General features: G+C 39.6%; 2 protein-coding genes across 2 annotated transcripts; one reads left to right on the forward strand and one right to left on the reverse strand.

Moving 5' to 3' along the window:
* Positions 1-3762: 3762 nt before the first annotated feature.
* Positions 3763-7740, reverse strand: casr (calcium-sensing receptor). Its single transcript, XM_071898235.2, has 6 exons — positions 7556-7740; positions 7127-7433; positions 5882-6721; positions 5511-5741; positions 5039-5162; positions 3763-4907 (listed from the first exon to the last, which is right to left on the reverse strand). The coding sequence occupies exons 1-6, from the start codon at positions 7738-7740 to the stop codon at positions 3763-3765; spliced, it is 2832 nt and encodes a 943-aa protein (XP_071754336.1).
* A 6584-nt stretch (positions 7741-14324) lies between these two features.
* On the forward strand, positions 14325-21445 carry LOC139910737 (cationic amino acid transporter 2). Its single transcript, XM_071898132.2, has 11 exons — positions 14325-14694; positions 15955-16110; positions 16452-16608; positions 16847-16980; positions 17398-17620; positions 18549-18685; positions 20006-20108; positions 20332-20465; positions 20576-20733; positions 20940-21048; positions 21309-21445. Exons 1-11 carry the CDS (start codon positions 14325-14327, stop codon positions 21443-21445), a joined length of 1818 nt encoding a protein of 605 aa, XP_071754233.2.
* The last annotated feature ends 2340 nt before the right edge of the window (positions 21446-23785 follow it).

The raw sequence follows: 23785 nt of genomic DNA on the forward strand, positions 1-23785 counted from the left end.
TTGTGTCCGGATGAGCTCTTATTGAAAAGGTAGCTGTTAGCTGACGAATGCGGATGTTGGGAGTTACTGTAAACTGCTATAAAAGTTAAATATTAGTGGAAACACTATTGTGCAACTATTTTGGAAGCGCAGTGCATTGCCAGTTTATTCAAATACATTGTCGCGCGAGTCCTCTCACAACAATAAATGCAGCTGATAACAGTGCTGGTGTGTCACAGCAGAAGACGAGCCAGAGTGATGCAGACAGGCAGATACAAACGGTTTCTCTCTGGTGTAGAGAACGAATATGTTTCCCTAGATACTCTTGTTTCCCCTCATGTGCGCGCTCCCGTGTAAGGCGCGGCCAGGGGCACACGTCATCCAGGCTTGTGCACTGACTGATACCAAGGAAACCAGGTTATTCAAAAGGTCCTTTTCTGACACTAAATAGGTAGTTGCAATTGATTTTATTTCCAAATGTAAGTGGACACGTTGCCCCATTCAAATACCCTGTTATGTCAATTAAACTTTACTTATGTTAATGAAATTAGAGGTGAAAATGAAGCGACGCAGAGAAACTGTTTGAAAAATCTATTATTGCTGATGAGAGAGAAAACCCGTAAAAATCGAGAGCGAGTCCTTGTCTTTGCATTATAAACTATTACTTTGCCAGTATAGTTTAATGGTTTGTTAATACCTTCCTTGTGTTATGTATTTATAGGCTATATGCATCTCTCAAATGACTTTAATTTCCTCGCGACGAACACAGTAAATCAAGTGCCCCCTGGCGTTAAGTCAACGTAGCTTACATATACTGAGAACCAGGGTGACCAGGGAAACCACAATGTTCACAACACCAGAGCACAGCGGTTGATGCGAACGAGATTGCAGCAGTTGACATTTAGTAACATTAACTGCGTCAGTTAGTTAGGCATTAACTACCTCCAGCAATTACAGACCAAAACGGATACCTAGGGGGTTTTAACATTTGATTAACTTACGCTGTCAGCTAAAACGAGGTCACCAAACATTTGCACGAATCAGGTTTTTAATTTACGTTAAGCTAATCAAGGCGTTTGGTACATAACAGAGCTTGGAGATTTTAATAGATAATCGCACATAATGAACGAGATGGGTCTGTTAACTAAGAGTGTACATTATTTTGTTTTGTCGGCGATCAATGTGGAAGATGAGAAGTTGACATATCTCGATCTCACCTCTTTGCTAGCCGTGCTCGTCCACGCAAGGGAGACTGAAAACAGATACATTAGTGTCAAGCAAGCATAAAAAAACACAACTTCCGATCAGTGTATTTCAAAATAAAAGCATTCGCGATGAAAGGGGGTAGCCTACCTGGGATTTTAGAGAACTACAAAGTACCAAAATGAAAATAAAGAATATATCTACGGAGGGAACAGTTTTCAATAAAGACCGCTGTTATTCTTTTTTTTAATTATTATTTTTCATGGCTATGAAAAGGTAGCCTATTTGTATAACTACAAGCACACATATGCCTAAACAATGAATACAACACAAAGCACATAACACAAAACACATAGCAGACAATTTTTCAGGAAATCAGATATCTTAATCCCACATTTCTGTGGTACAAACGTCTGTACAATGGAACTGTCAGCAGACATCTTTGTGTTTGAATCACTGTTTGTGCAGTTTTGGCAGTTCTGTATTATGCTGGCTTTCACACCAGCTACTTGCGCCCTCATTATATAACAAGTAGAGATAATTGTACCAGCAGCAGGTGTAAATGGACATTTTTTAACAATAGTAGTCATTTTTCTAAATTCTCTGGTATGAGTTTTGTGTTTGTGTTGTCAAATATGCGTTACTTAGGCTATAAGACCCTATATAACCAGATAACCTTCAACAAATAACATTCACTAAAATACCTTATGATCTCTTTTGTATCTATTTTACGATTTTGCTGAGACTCAGGATACCCTGGGTATTTGAATGCTCTTTTTGTCGTTTTATAGACCTCAATGCTTACTATTTTTTCCAAGTGAAAAAAAAAGTGCTTTGATTTTGAAGGCAACATTGCTAAACAGGAAATGTTTTTTCTGCTATTCTCTGCTTGCTTGATACAAATAACAGCATAGTATTTGGTGTAAATACTTCCGGTTTGCTTTTTTCAAAATAAAAGCCATATGGCATGTACAGACTGTACATTTTATTGGCTATGTCCACCGTGGGGGGGAAACCAGCTACATATTGTGGCCACTCTCCATTCCTGTTCTGCTAACTTTTTGCAGCTGTGAGAAAACCTTCCTGTAGTTTGCTCCATACTAATGAAAATAGTTGATGCCAATGTTGAGTGCTCCAAGGAAACGTGTATTAAGGAATTTTCTGAAAACATGGACAACCATTGTAAGGTATTTCTGATCTTCTTGACCCACAGTACTGGTGTCTTTTACTTGATAATTATCATTACCCAGTCTGAGGAAGAACAAGTAATCCTAAAAAGCCTAAAACTTTCTTTTTACTGAGGGAAGAGTCAGGAGGCCCCAGTATTTTCTTCACACAGGATAGTAGGACAGAGAGAATAACATTAAACAGAGCCTTCCCCAACTATGCTTCTCCCCTGTTTCTTCCACCTCCTGCATGCTGTGTGGAGTTGACTGTGGGGTAGGGAGAGTGACATCAACATGTGAGACAGGCCTGCACTGTGTGCAGTTGCCAGAGATGTGTGATAAGCAAGCAGAGGAAGTTTCTTTGAAAGGCGTAACAGGCTTTACAGAACCCCGTTGTCAACACGTTGGGTGATTCTGTGATGAGGGTTTCACTATTTCTCAGGTCTATCTGGCATCTATACCTCTAAGAATACTTAGAACATCTTATACCAACATGTTGGTTCATGTAGCAGTTAATACAGTATCTTTCTTATTAATTCACTGAGTTCAGTTTTACAAGCACCAGAATTTCACTCTATATGGCTGTTAGTATTACAAAGTTATTAATTCTTAATACTTTCACAATAGCGCCCTACAGTTATGCCAACCTGTCATGCATTTTCTGCCACAGATTGCAGAGAATAGGGCAAAACTCATTTTCAGTACATCGTAACTGTATGTGTCTCTTGCTCAAAGGTATCTTTTAACAGTTAGCTGTGTTAAGAACCGTTCTGTCCTACAAGACCTATACTCATACCCATACAAATTGAGTAGCCTAAGTAACATGAATAAGGAAGTTGACTTAGGGACAGTGTATCTCCATGTATCTCCATGTGTCTATCATGCTGAACTGCTTCTGGACTCCATTAGCATTAACTTTGTATGTTTGAATTCTTCTCTTAGGCTAGATAGAGGTAGCTCATTTGCAAACATGAGTTAATCATTCACCAATAAATAAATACTGTACTGTAAAATAAGAGTACAAGAGTATATAGCATCTCCAAAGAAAAAAAACAACACTTTCAGGCTCTATTGTAATGTCTTTTATTGTACAAAATACTTTTCATCTTTTTTTTTTTTCAGAATTAATACAGTACACTGAGGGACAATTGAGCTCTACAGAAATGTGAAATGTGTATTAAACATGCTTTGAAATCACTGTGTTAGTAGCGGGGTTGGTGTATTGTTAGGGTCATGCTGTCAATCTTTTGCCCAAAAGTCACAGGATGCAAGTATATTTTAGTCGGACTAATATGTTTTCCTGACTTTCTGACAAAATGTTAAAAAGATGGGAAATGGATTCGTGAAAGTAAACCCTAGGACCAAGGCACTCTAAACTGGATTTTGATGCGTCCCCATGTGACGTGCTTTGACATCACATCAGGGAATTCTTTCTTGACTCCTCAAAGCTCAAGGACAGAGTAACTGTTCCGCTTCCAAAGCTCACCCTTGGCCTGTGGATCCTCTGCTGCCCTGAAGTAGAGTCACAGTCATTGCCATTGGTCTTGAGGCTGATGGACGAAGAGGGAGTTGAGGCAGAAGATCCACCAGTGCTGCTGGACTTTTTCCTTGAAGCTGTGCCATGTTTTAGGGTAGCCTTGGCAGCCACTTTGAATGCATGGGCTGCGGTGCTGCATCGGACTTCTTCTATAGTGTTCCTTGAGGGTTTGAAGAGGATGATGTAGACCTTGTTGAAGAAGATACAGGCCAGCAGCCCAAAGCTGGATGCCAGAATAGCAATGACCTCCACAGCGGATACAAACTTGCCATAAGTACTGAAGTAAGCAGGAATGAAGGAGATCCAAACGATAAAGAATATGAGCATACTGAAAGTGATGAACTTGGCTTCTGTGAAGTTCTCTGGCAGTTTCCGTGATTTGAACGCAAAGAAGAAACATATGGCTGCCAGGAGGCATGTGTAGCCAATCAGAAACCCGAGAGCCATCACTGAGCCCTCATTGCAGGTAATAAAAATGATCTCATCGATGTCGTGATTCCTGTAGCTGGCAGGAGGGGCGTTGTAAAGCCAGACCACGCATATCATCACTTGGACAAATGTGCACAGAAACACCAACAGAAACTGCAGGTTTAACCCCCACCATTTGCGATGGAGACTGGTGGGGATCTTGGCTTCAAATACTAAAAGCACCCTGTTAGTTTTAACCAAGATGCAGGAGATACAGAGAACAAAGCTTATCCCAAAGGCAGGTTGGCGTAAACGGCAGGTCCAGTCCTGCGGCTCACCGATGAAGATGAGAGAGCTGGAGAAGCAGCAGATGAGTGAGAACAGCAGGACGTAGGACAGTTCTCGGTTTGTGGCCTTTACTATTGGGGTGTTGCGAAATCTGACAAATACTCCCATCACAAAGGCTGTCAAGACAACGCCCAGTACTGCAAATATAGCCAAAGCTATCCCAAAGGGCTCTGTCCAGGAGAGAAACTCAATTTCTTTCAGGAAGCAGAATGTGTGGTTCCCATTAGACCAGGAGTTATTTGGGCACTTGGTGCAAACACTGGCATCTGTATACAAAAAGACAAAATACAAAATCACAAAAAAGAATACAAAAATCAGCTTTAAAATTGTATCATTAGCAAGGTGTAACATTAATATTACAGTAGACATGAGCTTGTGAACATTTCATGTCTCGTACCTTTATGATTACTGTATTCTCCGTCTGAGCACTCGGTGCATTCGAAGCAGCATGTGGGCATACTATCGATGATCCCCTTTCTTGTGCCAGGTTCACAGTCCTCACTGCAATTAGAAAATGGCACCTGTAGGATATAGAGCAGAGGGAAAAGTCTGATGAGAAAGAGCAGCGAATAAAATTATAATGGAATTGAGAATGTTTAAATGTAACACGTTTTTTCTATGAAATTAATAGAAAATGATCAAAAGAACTGTGATAATGCACATTTGCACTGTCTCCTGCAGCCCCTATGAATTGTTTTCTCTCAGCCTGTTTTTATTACTTACTAGGAAATCAAGCACAGAGAATGAAAACAAAGACCAAATGAAAGCATGAAGCGGATTACGTTTGTTGTGGTTTCCTTTTTGCAAGCATGTATCTTCCAAACTAAAAACAAAGAATGCATTCATCAGAAGATCCGACACTTAAGTACCTCAGAACTGTATCCGTTCCACAGAATCTTTGTCTTGTCAATGAACAGTTTGGCTCCTCTCTTTGCATGCATGTTGTAGTGTCCGACCTCCTCAAACACCACAGAGGCATACTCAGTAGACCTGTGCCAATTTATAATGGTGTAGTTCCCCGCCAAGTCAGCATTCTCATCAAAGTGGACCTTTTCCCCGATACTGTTGGTGTAGTTCAAATGTCTGAGCTGCTTCAGGACCTGTGAAGCAGAACCACACGTTTGGTTAAACCATGGATTGGTAAATTGATTATGTATTTAATTGCTTTGATTGTGTGGCTGGACATAAAACAGTTAAATACATTCTTGAATTCATCAGTTGTTTGTGTGCCACACTTTACCTGCCATGCTTCCATTTTCTTTAAATCTGCGCATGAATTGTTAGCAAAAAGACCGCGTCCAGGTGTGCAAGTGAGTATGTCCTGCAGGGCCTGTGCAATTGAATAAACTGCAACATACACATTATAGGAGATACGAAGGTGCGTATAGTCCAAATACGGAGTCTCGACACTCATGATGTCTTCCTCACCGGTACACAGAGGTCTGGAGCTAGTGCTGCCGTTCTCACTGTCTTGGAGTCTCAGGCTGTCTTCCAGATAACAGTTGAAGGTTTCTTCCCAAAACTCCCTGACAAATTCATTATGACTGTATTTCATTGGCTGGACCTGCTGTAAGAACTCCTTGAAGCCAGGTATATGCCCTGCCCTTAGAGCAAAGCCGATAGTCCCGGCCACAACATCGAGATATTCCGGTTTGGCTATGAGGGAGGAGCTGGCCCAGGCTTCACTCGCTAGCCAGATACGGTCAGTGATGTTTCGCCTGGCCATCTCTTTGATCAGGGGCTCAACATCAGGGCCGCTGGCAAAAACTACAATTACTTTAGCTGTGGAGTTCTCAATCCTGTCGACCAGGCCTTGGATTTCGTGATCTTCAAAGTACTGAGAAATAAGTTCATTTAGATGAATGCAAATGTCTCGCTCTTCCATCTCTTTCTCAAACTTTTCAATCCCCGGGCGTCCATAATCGTCATCAGAGGCCACTGCAATGACCCAGTTCCACTGGAAGTGCTCAATGATGTCTACCATGGCTGTGGCCTGGTACTCGTCTGTGGGAATGGTTCTCATGAAGGACTTGTACTGGTTCTTGTTACTCAGTAGGCGACTGGAGGAGGCATAGCTGATCTGAAACAGGAAAGATTTCAGGTAATCCTTAAAGTGTATTTGTGTCCTGTGCACAGCTGTGTATTACCTGTAAGGTGCTGATGATCTGAGGAATAAACTATATCACTTCTCCCTGTGGCTGACTACTTATTTTATTATAACTTCTTTATTTTAATGTTTAAAAAGTAAAATACATGAGCAAGGTTCATGTTTCACACCTGCTTCATCAAGTTTGCTCTCGTACAGTAACACAGTTATTGAAGAGTGTATTGATTACCCACATAACATACAGCAGGTAACAGGTAATAAGAGCTGAATCTTTATGTAAGGTCATCCATGTGTGCTTTGCTATGGGTTATGGCTTAACGCTATGACAGAGGTGGGATATTGATGTGGTATTGATACAGTCGCTGTTCAGTGTCTCACCTGAGGAATATAAAAGAGACCCAGCAAATTTGCAACCGCTGTGGAGACTGCAGATCCAGACGCTCCCACTACTGCGATAGTTGATGGGATGTGATCAGTACAGTTACAAAATTCATCTAAATTAAGGGAGTCAATCTTATTTTGGGCCACAAAACTAAGCGTAGCCTCGAGGGCCTTTGACACCGTGTTGCATGTGTCAAAGATCCTGTAGCCAAGTGTGATGTTGGGCAGGAGGGAACTGCTGTTGTTAATCTCATCAATTGCAAAAATCATGGCCTGGAGCCAGCGGAATCCACGGAAATTGTATCTGCAAGAGCAAGATGACATGGATTCAGATGAGTTGATCGCAGTTTTAATAATTTATTTATTTATTTATTCAAATTGCATGCTTGCTTGTTTGCCTGCATATAAACCAATCACAGACATTACCTGACACACTGTGTGGATTCTGGCCGAGCTGCCAGATCTTGGTCTTTGGATGCGACGCCAAAGTGTATTGGGAAAAGACCTCCGAGCAGAATATCACCTGTCTTCTGTGCTCTCTGATGGGGCCCATACGTCGAAATGACATAACTGGACCCCAAGAGCATCAGATAATACAGAGCAATTCTCATCTTTTTTCTCTCTCTCAGGTTCTCTACAAATCCTCAGCGTGAAGATATTCTCAATCTTGTCTCCTCCCATGAATCTGCCTGCTGTGCTGTTTTGTCTTATTCATGTTTGCAATGATGGGAATGACTGCAGGAAGATTAAAAAAACAAAACAAAACAGATGTTATGTGCTTGTTTCAATGTATCATCATATGTGTTACAGTCCTACACCTCAAGTATTCAGTATTTATATGGTTTTAGCTAACAATGACCAACACAGTTCAAAAGTATTTAATATTCTTGATAATTTAACAAGATATCAGAGAAATGAAATTACAAAATATTGATTGTATTTTACTGAAGCAATATGCAAGGCTACAATGCAATAACCTCCAACTACTTAGCTCACTTTCCCATATATACTGGGACAGAGAGTGAGAGTGGTGTAAGAAGTTGTTGTTGCCAACATGACCTAAGGCTATTATATAAAGCAGGATTACTCAGTTGGACAAATAACTTTTTTTTTTTTATGAAATTACTTCTCAAGTGTTGTTCATAATGTGAGGTGATCGTATGAGATTGCAACAAGACATCCAAAAGACCCAGAGTCCAACCTCACTAACAGAGTATTCATGCTATCTGAACTGAAATGGGCTCAGGATTTACATGAGCCAAGAGTGGAGTCACACTCTAATGACCCTCCTTCCTGCAAATGCTCGGTCTCATGCTGTGGTCAGTGAACCCCGTCACCATGGAGAAATGTGATAGCAGCCCTGCTGCATCTGGCTAATAACCCCAGAAAAATGCTGGGGCAGAGCTGTGCTAATGAAGTAAGGCCTGCCAGACCACTCCTTACCAGATTAAGTATTGTACATCAGTTCTAGGCGTTGCCTCTTATAATTTCATTTAATTTCCCATTTCTGTTGTTTGCGATGGAAAACTTATGTCACATTAATATATCAATTGTAGAAGGGGTCCTCATTAACAAAAGCAAATGCTCTTAACATTTTCACATTAGTTTCCAATTTACCCGGGCTAGATTAATTACTCTCTTTGTAAATTTCCAATTAAAAGTAAAGCAGAAATAAAATCAACTAACACAATTCTTACACCAATCCACTGCTTACAAATGCAGATATAAAAAAAGTTTAAAGCCACTGTCATAATTCAAGCCAATAGAATAAGATATCAACTCAAAATGTATTTTTAAGAACATTATTTGAAAGACAAACACAAGCAAAGCAAAATAATTTACTTCAAATTGTAGTAAGAGAAATCAGCATACTGAAGTTATTAACAGTAATATTATCATCTGACGCAATATTATACAGTGTCACAAAGCAAAATAGTTAAAGGATCAAATATGGCAAATAACACATAAAGGATCAAACTTACCACCTGAATTCTTGGAAGTTATTTAAAAACACATCTATAGCTTGAAAAAGCTGATCTGCGTCTATGTGCTGTTTTTAAGATCTTTTCCCAACAAATCCAGTGTGTTCAATGAATTCCCGGACAGTGGCATTAGCTTCTGAACCTATTTTGCCAGATGAATCATTAACAGAGAGAGGGGTAGTCCATTTCCTTCAGCTAATTAAGTCAAATCACAGCTCACTCCTCCTGAACCAAAGCCTTCAGAACCAAAGCGGCATTAGAAATGGTTGGAAAGATTACTTTCAAACTGTATTTTATTTCAGACTTACTGATTATCTGCTATTACCACAGAATTACCACAATACAATAATACAAATGAATTACTTTCAGTTACTTTCAATTTACTTTGCTTCTATAGAATCTATGAAAAAAGATTTCAAGTTGTGTAACAGGATGCTTGTGTCTGTAATATTACAAACACAGCAATCATTTCTTCTTGAAGCATGTATCTGAGTAATCCAACAAGTAATCAACCTTTTTTTTTTTTCAAAAATACTTCTAATATGATTATTTTGTAAGAGAGTCCAGTTGATATTGTTTGTAATCGCATCACTGTACTCTTTTTACAAGTAATCCATTACTCACAAACCCTGGGAAGAGACTCCTTTCAATTTAAAGCCCCTGGATTTTAAACAAATTTCAAATTAAGTCCAAAAAGTCACAGTGCATAACATAACCATGTAATTTTATCAATGAAAAATTAAACATGTAGACTTGTTTCTAACTGATAGCCATCTACACAGCACATTTGCTCTACATTATTCTGCGTCTGCATGAACTTGGCATCCAATGATCAGTTTTGCAGGTTGGCTTCATCTCTCATTGCATTTAGCCAGCTAAGCTACAATTAATGCTGTGAACCCCCTGGAAGCAATGGATTGCACCATTACGCTCTTCAAACACTTTGTTTTCTCCTTACGCTCTAATGCTCAAGTCTTCAATTTGTTGCTGGGCAGATGTTTCCATTCAAAACAATTACAGTTTACAACATGTTGACTTGCTATAGGCCTCTCTGCTCCGTCACGAGCCTGGCAGTTCCTAAAAGGTTTTTGCAGTTTCCATAACCTGCAGTGAGGGTGGCTGCCAAGCTGAGAATACTGACCTCAGGTGGTGGACGCAGCCAGTAAAGGAAACTATTATGCTTTACCATCAAGCACAAATGATCACAATCAATAGCAGGATTAGGTGTCGATATGAAACATTACTAAAGGGAATTCTCAGATATTACAGTGGCCATATCTTCATTCTTTACCAGGTTATTGTAGTTCATTTAAACTAAAACTAAATCAAGACATATTGAAAACAGTTTATATGCTGTAGTTGAGGTTAAGGGCCTCATCTGTGGATAGGGGAGAGAGACTTCTTCAGCCAAGAGAGAAGGAGGAGGAGGAGTTGGAGGATGAAGACAGAGGAGAACAGTGTCCAGGGATTAAAAATGGAGGATTGGATTTTAGGTTAGTAAGTCTAGGAACACAAAGCAAAAAAGTGGGTTGCCATGCAAATACTTTTTAGAGCTCACTGTGCTGTGATGGGGAGTATTGAGTGTAATTAAGTGAAAAGTAGACTAACAATACTCATAGTATTAATCTCCCCCACTGTCTTCTAGTCTTAGGTTAGGTTGTTTTTTGTCTTTTGTCTTTGAGATGAAATTGATGTTGTAAACCTATTTCTCCTTTTTAGCACAAGGTGGCGTGAGAGGGTGTCACAATCACACAACAAAGAAGTCACATTTCATATAAACAGACACTCCTGCACACTGCCTTTTCTTGGCATGTATTTTTTTAATGAATTATTAATTTATTAAAGTGTAGCCAGGCAAGAGCAATGTATATATTTATATTTGTGTTATATGAGGTGGCAGATAATGGTGTCAGTACACAGCTTAGTTTGTTTTCTTTTAATCATATCACAATAAAAAATCACTAATTACATACTAATCTTATTATCACATAGTCTTACTACCAGGTGAAAGTTGTGTTTTAACAGTGACATTGTTAATCAATTCCTAACATTTCTTATTAAAGAGTACATCTATAAATCATAAATGATGAATGAGATTGTTTTCTTTGTTTCACTCTGAAAATTCATATAGGCTTTATTTGCCAAAGGTTACCAACAATTTCAAGGTACTGAAAACCTAAAACAAGACTTGGGAGTCTGCTGTGTGGAATATAAGCAATGTTAGACTTACAGGCCTCTGTCTTATCATCCACTCACATAACTGAAGAAACAGTCGAATTAAATGTCTCAACTATTTTATATAATGTATATGTGATTGTTTCAGATCCCGGTGGAGTTCTCCAATAAATCATTCTGATCCTCTCTTTTCCAGAAATGGCACATACGTCTGAAATGTAACATAACATGTAAAAAATGTCCCGCGTACCTGAAGCTGTGCCTGTTAACAGAAGAGTTCACAGTGAATGGGTTTATCCCCACAAATAGTCAAGTCTGGGACCAGATCAAAATACAGCCACACACACTGCAGCTTACAGCCGAAAAGGTAAGGATGCCTTGCTTACAATTATGAGTAACCATGCTATCATGATACCATGATACCCATAATGCATACAATTTAGACAACTTGTTGATTGGTATATAAAGCACATGAGAAGTTTAGTTCCAAATCTATATGTCACCTTAAAATAAAAAGATATTACCTTATTGTTTATTTAGTCTATCAATAATGTTAAAATGAAAGATAACCACATCCTTTAATGTCATATTATTTTGTAAACAAAGGTATCTGATTGATGGTACTTTAACAATATGCATTCCTTCATAATGTGTAAATGAATGCCATTTACAGTACATGAATTCTACTGTGATAAGGCTAATTTAGTGTGTTGTAGCTTATTGACTGTGACATGAAAGGTGATCTTGCTTATTTCTTAATTGGTAGACTTACGACTACTATATGTTCAATTTCACAGCACATAATGTAGGCTATAGTCATATTGTGAATATTCGATTAGTCTTTCTTGTATGTCACTCAAGTTTTGTAATATATGTAATAATTATGACTGGGTAAGAGCAATGTGGAATGATCTCAAATTTTCAAATATGTGTGTCAGAGGCATATGCCTAAATTGTATAGGTAAATACTGTAGTGTAGTGTAGAATATGATAACCTGCAGGGAGTTTATATTTTTACATATAGGCTACTGTAGCTTTCAATCTATCAAAATGTGCAAAAGGAAAAGTTCACCATGGGTTAGGGTTAGATAAACGAAATGCATTGTTTCAGAGTAATTCAAGCATTTTTTTTTCTCTATTTCAATATCTAATTTGACACCCAAATTCTGCTAAATTCTGTCAGTCATGAGTCGAGATATAAAGACAACATGGGTGTGTTCTGCATAAGCAGTGTTTGATTAGGCGTCAGGCTCCCATTTTCCTGTTGGTTTTGTGTCTTCTGTCAAACTTTCTGGATAGTAGCCTACCTAGTGGGAAACCAGTCACATGACCTATAAAACTTGAAGGTGTAACCAGATGGTTACCATCGTTACTATGGAATTTGCACAGGTATTTCTCCAGCTTTTTTCCTGCCGTTCTCCTCGGTCATGAGTCATGAGGTGGGTCAGTAGATTACAGTTACTCGCGCGCATGGGCGCCTAACTTTGTGTGTGTGTGTGTGTGTGTGTGTGTGTGTGTGGGGGGGGGGTCACATAACTTTTGCCTTTCACCTGTGGTCGTTACACAGTTAAGGTCTTCAGAGAAACACACCTGTGCTGTTTTTTTTTTTACTTTTCTTTGCTCACAAATGTCGTTTCATGGTTCATGGGGGTGCAGCAATCCAAATGCAACTAGTAAATGCAGACAGAGCAGATATTTTACTTAGTCTTTAATTAAATATTTAATTAAATATTAGATTGAACAGATTGAGAGATTGAAGATTAAATATTCGATTTTTACTAAATTTTGACTTTTAAAAAGGGGCGAAAAGTGGAGGGGAAAAAGACAATTTTGCCCCTCCTAATTTCCAAGTGGAGGGGCATCTGCCTAACTTGCCTAATGGTGTAGGCGCCAGTGCTCGCGCGTACATAGGCCTACATACACTCACCCATGCTATGCTATGCTAATCCACCTCTACATCATTCACACATACACAGACACACACAGACACACACACAGAGACACACACACAATACATTTTTTAACACAATTAATTTTATTTGACCAATTTTCAATGGTGATTTTGCTGTCCATTGTCACTGGCCCATTTTAGCTGAACAAGTGGCCCATTTTACCTGATCAGAGAGGAGTTGTCTTGGAAGGGGACATCTGACACTTAAATAGCTCTAGCACTTAAACATTTATTTTTTGTAATATATTTTCCACATAGAATGATAGAGGAGACCTACCTATAAAGAAAAAACACATTAAGATGTGTGAATAAGTATTTTGATGGTGTTCTACACAATTTACCAAAAAGTGGCCCACTTTACCTGACTTCACCCTATTTATTAATTGTTTAAACTTTATTTTCGGCTTTATGGCGGGATAAATAGCCTACTCTGTGTGAAGACGACTAGATTTCCAAAAAGGGAAAAAAGACCAAAAATGTCCAAACAGCTGTTCTGAAGCCAAACGATTGCACTGAGCCAATGTTTACCTCATTATCTCCCAGCGTTACATTTTCCGCACTTGTTCCACACTGTCAGTCTGCCACACAGTCGCTACAGTATGCCGACACCTTCAAATGCTGTCGGAAAAATGAAATGTCAGAAAGTCGAATTGAGCTATTCACTCAAGTTAAACACGTATAGTCATAAGACTACTCAAGTTACCTGCATGTAGTCATATAGGAGGATCAGATCACAGGACCTACATGACCATGCAATAACCACAACAGTGATATCTTAATCTTGATTGTTGTAGTCTCTCTTTTGTTACTTTTGGAGTGACATTTAGGTTTAGTTGAATGCAATTACAAACTGTAGGCCTAATGTGTGCAAACCATTGACGATTGGGACACTTTCTGAGTTTCTAGCACTGACAACCAACATTGGGTTAATTGTTTTAGGGGAGACTTTTTGTGTGAAGAAATCTGCACTGACTCCTACTTCAAATGAAACATTATAACCATATGTCTCAGTCTTGTGTCCATCCTCCAGTACACCATGTTCCTAAAAGTGATCCTGTCAATGAACATATGACGTCTGGATTTCAGGATGTCTGGAGCAAAGATACTGCTGTTCCTACAGAGTCTGTCTCGGAGAAAACCTCTGGAGCCAGACGGGGAAGTGTCCAACTTTCGGCGGTGTTTGACCACCCTCGACCTGGTAGCTCTGGGGGTCGGCAGCACGCTGGGAGCCGGCGTGTACGTGCTGTCAGGAGAAGTGGCCAGAACCATGGCTGGGCCGAGCATCATTATCTCTTTCCTGGTCGCAGCAGTAGCTTCCGTCTTTGCAGGACTGTGCTATGCTGAATTTGGAGCTCGTGTTCCCAAGACTGGCTCTGCCTATCTCTACAGCTATGTGACCGTGGGAGAGATATGGGCCTTTATCACTGGCTGGAACTTGCTGCTGTCTTACGTCATAGGTAAGGAAAATGCCAATCTGAATGCAAATTGATTGTTTTAGTGTCATCTTGTAATTGATTTCTATAGATCCAAATCCTGCCTCAGAACAATGACTTCTGAACAGGCTGCCAAGAATATTGCTGTACAACATGTACAACTGTTTTACAAGAGCCACAACGCAACCACAACCCAGTCCTATAGGTTTGCACACTACAACTTCTGCTGAACCACTCTTCTCTGTAGTAGGTGTGACCAAGTCAACTTTGCTCAAGTCCCAAGTCAGAGGCACAAGTCTCAAGTCAATTCTCAAAAATGTAGTCTAAATGTAGAATACTAAGTCAAGTCAGAGCAAATCAAGAGTCCAGTATCAATTTAAAATCTTAATAAAAAAAAGCAAAATATCTTTTGAATGCAATATTGTTTTAATAGTACAAAACCTTGGTAAGTGCATCATGTGTTTGATTTCTAATAGTAATTGTGGAAGAAAAATGAACATACATGTATTAACAGCTGAACTGGGGTCCCCTCAGGGAATGTAAGGTTTCATGATGAATGGTCACCTCACTGTAACCCTTGTGCCATAACTTACTAGGCCAGAGGTCTCTTGTCACAAGTGGCTCCTGGATGTCCCAGACTGTCTGTAGATTCTCTAAACTAAGACATAACACATGTTGCTGTAACTCTTTTCTGTGACCTGTTCCCATGTCAGCACATTCTGTGTGTCCTTGGAAGATACATAAAGACCAGTTCAAATCTATTCTCCTTTGAAGAAGTGTATGTAGCCTCCCGCTGTGTCCATCTCTTCCTCTTTAAAGACTCCTTTCAATAAATATATACTCAAGTAAGACGAACCTCTGACTCCAGAACTTTTTCCTCACCAGTAATAATTTATAATCAGTTTCAAATTCTGAAAACAGAATTCATTCAGAAGTCATTTACACAAACACAAGATCTTTTGTCAAGACTTTAGAAACCTTTTCAAATCATCAAAGGTCAAGTCAAAGTCAAGTCCCAAGTCACCAGAACCCAAGTCAAATCAAGTCTCAAATTTTCTCTTCATGCATCAAGTCAAGTCTCAAGCAATTAAAATTGTGTCTCGAGTCTGACTCGAGTCCAAGTCATGTGACTCGAGTTCCCACCTCTAGTCACCTCCCATCTAGATTACTACAACTTTTTGGTCCTTGCACTCCTAATTGCTGGTGATTCTTCTGTTACCCTTGTTGTAAGTCTCTGTGGATCTACCATGCTGGATCTCCTGCTTGCTCTCTCTCTCTTTTCAGGGACGTCCAGTGTAGCCAGAGCGTGGAGTGGAACCTTTGATGAACTCCTTGGAAACGTCATTGCCAACTCTCTGGGCAAACAGGCTGCAATGGACTTTCCTGGATTAGCTCCCTACCCAGACATCTTTGCAGCTGGCCTCATAATGCTGTTGGCAGGCAAGTTCTGCAATATTTGTGTGTTTATCCAAATGTCACAGTTCCCAGCTGACTTGTTTACCAAATAGAAATCATTAGTAAAAATGCATAAAAAGTAAGAGAATTAGCATAAATGATGTGGAAATATATTCCATTGAATGTTCACATTTCTGGAATACTTTTGTTGATACATGTCTAAAATGATACCATTTATGCTGTCCATTTGAAGTACAGAGCTTTGTCAGAACGTGCATTACTTTTCCTTGTTTTTTTTAAATGCTCGGGTCTTTGATAGATAAGGTTGTACTGTATTCACGTTCTCATGATCTGACTACAGTACATCCTCTGTGTTTTCTTTCTAGGGATTCTTGCATTTGGCGTTAAAGAGTCTGCCATTATAAATAAGGTTTTCACAGTAGTAAATATCCTGGTGTTGCTGTTTGTTATCGTCTCTGGCTTCATAAAGGGCGACATCAACAACTGGTATATTAGTGGAGATACTATCCTAAAGGCATATGAGTATGGACTCTCCTTCTTTTATAACATGCTTCCACACCATTCACACAATGTAACATAATCACGTGTCAAATTCAATAGTGGTATTGCTGCTATGCTATGCTATGTGTTTAATAACAGTATGGATCAATGCATGTACCAAACTGCCACTTTTAATAGCATTTCTGATTTTGCTGGTTAAAAATACCTAATTATCACTCAATATTGATTGGCCATTCAACTACATGTTTATTCTTTTCAGAAACCAGTCATCAACAAATAAAACTACAAATTATGGCAGTGGTGGATTCTTCCCTTTTGGCTTTGAGGGAACATTAGCAGCAGCAGCAACTTGTTTTTACGCTTTTGTTGGATTTGACTGCATTGCCACAACAGGTAAGTTAAATGAGGTCGTTCCTCACCATGGCATTTTTCTTGTAGCTGTAACTCTTGAAACCCAAAGCAGGTGACAACATAAGAATGATCATTTGCAGAAAGAGAGGGCAAAGTAAAAGAATCAGAATCACTTTAACTGCCTGGTGCATAAACACAGAGTAGAAATTTGTCTTTGAGTTTGTGCAGATAACATCAATAACAAAAAATAAGCAGACATATACATACATCATGTGCATAATGAGAGACAAGAGATTTTACACAATATACTATACAATATACTGTATATACATTTTTAGAATATGCAACAATTGAATTTACTCTGATACATTGCAAGACTAAAAGAGCATATAGGGCATATAGTGGAATATGAAACACAATACAAGAGCGTAGTATGATCTAAAACCTGTTTTCTCTTAGGAGAGGAGGTTCAGAACCCTCAGAAGTCGATCCCACTGGGAATCGTGGCCTCCCTCCTCATCTGCTTCCTGGCTTACTTCGGTGTGTCTGCAGCCCTGACTCTTATGATGCCGTACTATCTGCTCAGTGTCCACAGTCCGCTGCCTGTGGCTTTTTCATACATCGGCTGGGGCCCTGCAAAGTATGCTGTGGCTGTGGGATCCCTCTGTGCACTGTCAACAAGGTATGAAATAATGGCCGACATTTACAAAACCCAACTCGACTTCCCAGTAAAACTTAACATGAACTCCGGTATTTAGACAGTAGTTTTACAGCAAGAACACCAAATGAAAGCTGACAGTCGGAGTGAATCAGTATTCAAGAAAGCCATGTAGCTGTTCTGAATCTCTTTTTTTATGCATTTATGACTGCTTGTCACGGGAGACCAAACATGGTTAAACATAATATATTCTGAATAAATGAACCAGCATAACATTTACAAAGATGAGGCATGATGTGAAATCAGTATGCATGTTAGGTGTCACCACCTTTGCCCGCTTCTCCAATAACCTTCGGCACATGACCGTTACACATAGGTTTTGCTCAAGTGATGTAGTTTCACCATAATTTCAACAGAGGATGTCCCTTTGCAAAGTCATGTTTTCTTTCACAACGAAGCCTCGTGTACAATGGAGCACACTGCACAAAAGTGTTTACAATGAAGAATACTACACATTACAGGAAATATATTTAATTGAAAATGGAAGACATTAAGAAAGACATTAAGGAAGACAAGAAAAGAAAACAGCAACATTTCTCATAAAACAGGTGCATTCCCCTGGCCATCCAACTGACCTAAACTGTGCCTGAATCTAATTAGGTAGTTCCCTGTAGTTTAATATGAGGCAGTCTAATACTACAGCTACTACTACTACTACTAATTTTCCACATTATTTTCATAAAATAAGATATTCAATTTTCAATTTCTAGGGTAGTTAATCTGTATCACTTTTAAACAATAGCTTGTCATCAGTACAAATGCCCATTTATCCTTCTTTCACAGGTACATATATGGAGATCACTGCATCAGTACTGTAGAATCTAGATAAACACCAAATTGCTGTTGATGCAGTCATAAGATGAAGTGTATTGATGAGAGCTTTTTCCCACAGCCTACTAGGAGCAATGTTCCCGATGCCGCGTGTTCTCTTTGCCATGGCCAGGGACGGGCTTCTCTTCCAACCGCTCAGCAAAATGAGTGAGAGACAAAGTCCTGTCATAGCTACACTGGCTTCAGGGGTTGTAGCAGGTAAAACAATATGAATCACAATGTTACGTTTTCCCTGTTTTTTTGTAGCAGTGGTGGTTACTCCTTGTTTTGGTTGTGCCATCCCTGTTTTGACCTTGGGAGCTGGTTCTTGTGTTGGTTGCTAAAACTGTTCAGACACACTTCATATGATAAAAGAACAAACACTGGTTTATTTTGGGGTGGCAAAATGTGACAGAATATGTAATGTGTTTTTCTATTTAAAGCTGCACAAGGCAAGATTTTTATGTATTTATGTCTTATTAGCCTAAATTATGAAATGGGGCTGCAACAGAAAGTGTCCCATCGCCCCTAATTGAGATGGTGTACATTCGCCGTAAAGAACAAAGACTGCCAACTGTCATTCACAATGAAAGATTTTTCTCAGATGTGATAATTTTCTCTGGGACGGCATTCAGATGAACAAAATCACACATTCACCTTAAGAGGAAGAAATTAAGGTCCAAAGAGAGTGCAGCTCACTGGCGTCTCGCTACATGATGATTGAAACCCTTAAAATTCAAACAGTTACCTCTCACTGTTATTTGGGGCTGCCAATATGTGATATTGCAGAATGCAGCTTTAAAGGATAAGGCTGGTGTTTTTTAATGCATTGCTTACCGTCAACAAATCCTATGAAAATAACAAAATCAGCAATGATTTTGTTTTGCCAGCAAATTTCGTCCATGTAGCCGGTGCCCAATGAAGCCATGTCCCAGCAGCCATAGAACTCCATTGTATTAAATGGATTAAAAACACGTCAAAGAGCCATGCCGTTGCTCTGGGCAACATATTTCATCATCACGATGCACCGGGCCAGCCGACTTTTTCCTGGAAACACGTTTGCGATCTCAGGAAAGTAGTTCCGTAGCACTGAAAATAGTCCCCGGCGTAATGAAGAATTTGTTCCCATTTGATTTGGTAATAACTACAACAGCCTGACTTTTCATGGTAACAGTTAGCGATTTTTAAAATTGAAACTATGTCTTTGTGAGCTGTATTTCAAGGTTTTTATCTTACAATTGGAGCCAATGACTTCCGGGTTGACGGCTAAAAACGGTACGTGGGAAGTCAGAAAGTAACGGGAGTAGAGCAAACGCATTGTTGATTTTGTTATTTTCATAGGATTTGTTGACGGTAAGCAATGCATTAAAAAACACCGGCCTTATCCTTTAACCTTTTTCTTTAGCAGCAGTGGTCAAATTCTTGCTTTGTAAACCACTGCTTAATGAATGCAGGTGAAACCCAGGTGACTTAATCTAGTGTGGTTTATTAAACTGATTTTAAAAGGAAATGAGTTATGGTGTGTGCATGTCTTTGCAGCTATCATGGCGTTATTGTTTGACCTGAAGGCATTGGTTGACATGATGTCAATTGGAACACTCTTTGCCTATACACTTGTTGCAATATGTATTCTCATATTAAGGTATGGTTCATCATAAATACTTTCAATAATGGAAATATTTATGTGGCATTATCATTCCAAAAATCAAATCTAAAAATGAAATTATATTGATCTGAAACAGGAAAATCACCCCTCCCGCCCATTCTGAGTACATAGCATCTATATCCGCTTCATATAGAAATGAATAAATCTGTAGGAATCTAATGTTTAGGCACTTTTTATTAATATTTTCTCACTTTTCTAGGTACCAAGAGGATCTCAGCAAGGATTCAAGTTACAGCAAACCAGAATCATTCACGATGTATGGAGTTATGTCTCCTCCTTCACAAGCCACTGCTCGAACATCAAAAAATGTGTCAGTTTTCACAGTTGTCATGAGTAAGTGACCTTCTTAACATCTTCCAACAATCTTAGTCTGCATACAGATGAAATCCACACCTAAATTGAAACTGTTAACCGTAATTCTGTGCTCCCTCCAGTGTTTTTAGCTGTCATTCTGAGCCTCCTCATAAGTCAGGCTACAGACTCCCTGCTGGTCCTGGAGTGGTGGAGTCTTCTGTGTGTCATTGTGATTGTACTGATGCTGATCCTCGTTACAATAATCATCTGGAGACAGCCACAGAGTACAGCCAAAGCTGCTTTCATGGTATGCCTTTGAGACATCTACCCAAAGTGCTGGTTTCTTGGGGGCAAATTATGACCTTGCGTACAAATCATTGTTACAGTATGTGAATGAAAAACATGATGTAAATATGATCGTTGCAGCACTTACATGCCCTCACTGCGCCTTTGTACTTAACTTTACTGCCATACAAGGTACAAACATTTTGTCATGTTCTTTTATTTGTACAGGTCCCTTTTGTACCTGTGCTTCCCATTTTCAGCACATTTGTCAATATCTATCTAATGGTTCAACTTGGATCAGACACATGGATCCGCTATGCAGTTTGGATGACAGTAGGTATGGGAGGAATATCATTATCATAAAAAACAAATTATTATAAAATACAATCAAGTATGTACAAACTGAGCATAACAGTAAGTGATGTATGTAAGTAAGTAAGTAAATCTTTATTTATATAGCACCTTTCAAAACCGTAGTTACAAGGCGCTGTACAAGAGAGAAAGCATAGAACAAAAGCTAAATAAAAGAGTAAAATATACACAAATAACTAAAAGTATACATGCACATTTACAAAGATGTAACTTTCCTTCAAACAGGTTTACTCATCTACTTTTGTTATGGCGTTCGACACAGTGTGCAGAAACAAAGGCTTCAAAATGCACACGATCAAGTCAATTTTCAATGCATCGGTACGAATATGGAGCAAAACTTTGAGCATGGCCACGAGATGTGACATGCTGCAATTTACTGAAACCTTGTTGAGAGTAATTATGTAACATGCATAAATCCCACCCAGCTTTCCGTGAAATTGATTCTCCAAGAACGATTTTTGTAATGGTGATTCATTTGATATTTAGATGTATTTTTTGTTTTAATGTGAATTCCTAAAACGATGTATTCAGTGAATAGCATGTGAATACATAAATCTTACTAACTTGATAAGACATTTTCCTAACAACTTTATACCATACTAGTTTTAATTTTGACCAGTTCAAGTATCCATATGTAATCACTAAGTGGAATAATTTTCCACCCAATGACAATATTCCAAGGACAAATTCCACTTCATTAACTCTCAAACAAGTGAATTTGTGCAAGACTGCATTTGTACAAGTAATAATTGATCAATATTTGTTGGTAAAGTGCCCTTTTAAGTATGTCCTGTAGCCAGGACTGTGCCTAAATGACAAAAGATCTCATTTAGCTCATAACTTGGAGGCAGATGCTGTAAATAAATGTTGTTTTGTGATGTTTAATTAATTGTTTTGTAATCAATATGAAAAATGTATGTGTACTGTATGTGCCCAGAAATAGCTGTGTTCAGTCCTCTGTCTCTGGAGCCCTGCAAGCCTCCGCTGGCCTTCTCTCCTCTGCCTTCTGTCTCCCTTTCTACTGTCCAATGTCTAGTCAATCTGTCAAAGTCAATAAAAAATAGTGAAGATGCGTGGACCGCCTGTTCTGTTTTGTTCGTTTTTTTGTCTTTTTTATACAGAAAATAAGTGGGATATTAAAGCAAAATGGACTCAGTAAAAAAACAACCACATTTAGAATAAATATTGATTATATTGTTAGTGATAGAGATATAGAAAATGTTAAAGGCCAACATATATTTGCTAATTCCATTACACTTTCACTGCTTTAGGCTACAGGTTACCCATAACTGCAGGAATAAATGTGTGTTTTGAAGAAATGTGCAAAGACACTATAACAGTAGTGTGCAAATAAATGTATTAAAATAAAATGATTCAGTTGTTCAATTCTGTGAAGTGGATAGGAAGATGAGGAGTTCAGAAGTGGACTGCAGGTGAGAGGGTGTTCAAGCAGGACTTTGGCTCATCTCCTTCTGTTTGGCAGGTCTGTTGGAGCGGCGTCTCTGCTGTTGCAACCATGTTGTCAGCAGATTTCTTGTTCTTCCTCCGGAATATGCGAGATAGCCAGGAAAAGAAGCCACACTTCTTCTTTGGTTTTGTCAACAGGCTGTCTTTGGCACTGGAGCTCTGAGGTCCTGTAGGTTTGACCAGTTGGACGGGTGAAAGTGTTTTTTCCAGGGTCAGACAGGACAGATCCTTGGTGTCCTTTACAGTTTCAACCACAAGGCCTGGTGGATCTTTGACCTCAACCTGGATGGCTGGAGCCTGGGACTCCTGATGCAGGTTGGTTGATCCTTCCTTAAGCAGGTGGATCAGGGTGTATTCAGCAGGAGCGACAGGGAGAGCCTCCTCTGAGGTGGAGTTATTGTCAGGTCCAGCAGAGAGGACAGTGACTTTTGTTCCCTCACAACATTCAGGTTGATGCAGGACGGTGACAGAGCTTTCAGCAGCGGCCTCAATCTGTGCACAAGAGTCGACCGTTTCCCTCTTGATGATAAAAGGACGATGTTCGTCCTCCTTCTGCAAGTCCTGGAGGAGCAGCATCAGTTTAGAATCAGCTTTGACGATTAGCTCCCATTCATCAAGATGATCTTGAGTAGGGCCATAGTGTGCAGCGCAGGCAGCCATAAATGTAGAATTCACTGATGAGGAAGCATTTATGTGCTTTTCACCAAGTTCCTCCTCCTCCAGGAGGACTGAGAGGAACTGCATCAGGTGAGAATCAGTGCTGCTGACAACAGGTTCCAATTTGTCAAGCTGGTCCAGAGTCGGCCCATGCTGTGGGGAGCAGTCAACTACAAATCTAGAGAGATGTGATGAAGCGTAGAGGAGCTCTTCATCAAATCCCTCCTTCTCCAAGTCAAAGTGGGATTTGAGCAGTGGCTCCCACTCATCCAGGCAGCCCAGAGTGGATCTACAGGGTGAGCAGCAGTCAGCCACAAATCCAGATGTGTCACCTGGGGGGGCATAGAGGTATCTCTTTCCAACTGCCTCCAGGTGGTAGTCATCGTCAAAACCAAAGGGGGAGCGCTGAAGCAGCCTCAATCTCTCAATGATTTTGAAGTCATTAGTCATTTGAGCCTCATGGGATGGAGCCTCAACAAGGCGGAGCAGGTTGGACTGAGCCTCAACATGCTGAGCTGGGTGGATGGATGCTCCAGCACTATCTAACACTGTGTCCTCGGTCATGAGAGGAGACTCTT

This window comes from Centroberyx gerrardi, chromosome 11, assembly GCF_048128805.1.
Source record: "Centroberyx gerrardi isolate f3 chromosome 11, fCenGer3.hap1.cur.20231027, whole genome shotgun sequence".
Classification (NCBI taxonomy): domain Eukaryota; kingdom Metazoa; phylum Chordata; class Actinopteri; order Beryciformes; family Berycidae; genus Centroberyx; species Centroberyx gerrardi.

What these genes read in the sequence shown, in the direction of transcription:
- casr (XM_071898235.2), bottom strand. Translation starts at nt 7,740, where the DNA reads ATGAGAATTGCTCTGTATTATCTGATGCTCTTGGGGTCCAGTTATGTC. An exon ending in GAATCCACACAGTGTGTCAG is followed by an intron (nt 7,434 to 7,555) that starts GTAATGTCTGTG and finishes TTGCTCTTGCAG; the next exon opens with ATACAATTTCCGTGGATTCC. An exon ending in GTCTCTTTTATATTCCTCAG is followed by an intron (nt 6,722 to 7,126) that starts GTGAGACACTGA and finishes TTCCTGTTTCAG; the next exon opens with ATCAGCTATGCCTCCTCCAG.
- LOC139910737 (XM_071898132.2), top strand. Translation starts at nt 14,325, where the DNA reads ATGTCTGGAGCAAAGATACTGCTGTTCCTACAGAGTCTGTCTCGGAGA. An exon ending in CCTCATAATGCTGTTGGCAG is followed by an intron (nt 16,111 to 16,451) that starts GCAAGTTCTGCA and finishes TTTTCTTTCTAG; the next exon opens with GGATTCTTGCATTTGGCGTT. An exon ending in ACTATCCTAAAGGCATATGA is followed by an intron (nt 16,609 to 16,846) that starts GTATGGACTCTC and finishes TATTCTTTTCAG; the next exon opens with AAACCAGTCATCAACAAATA.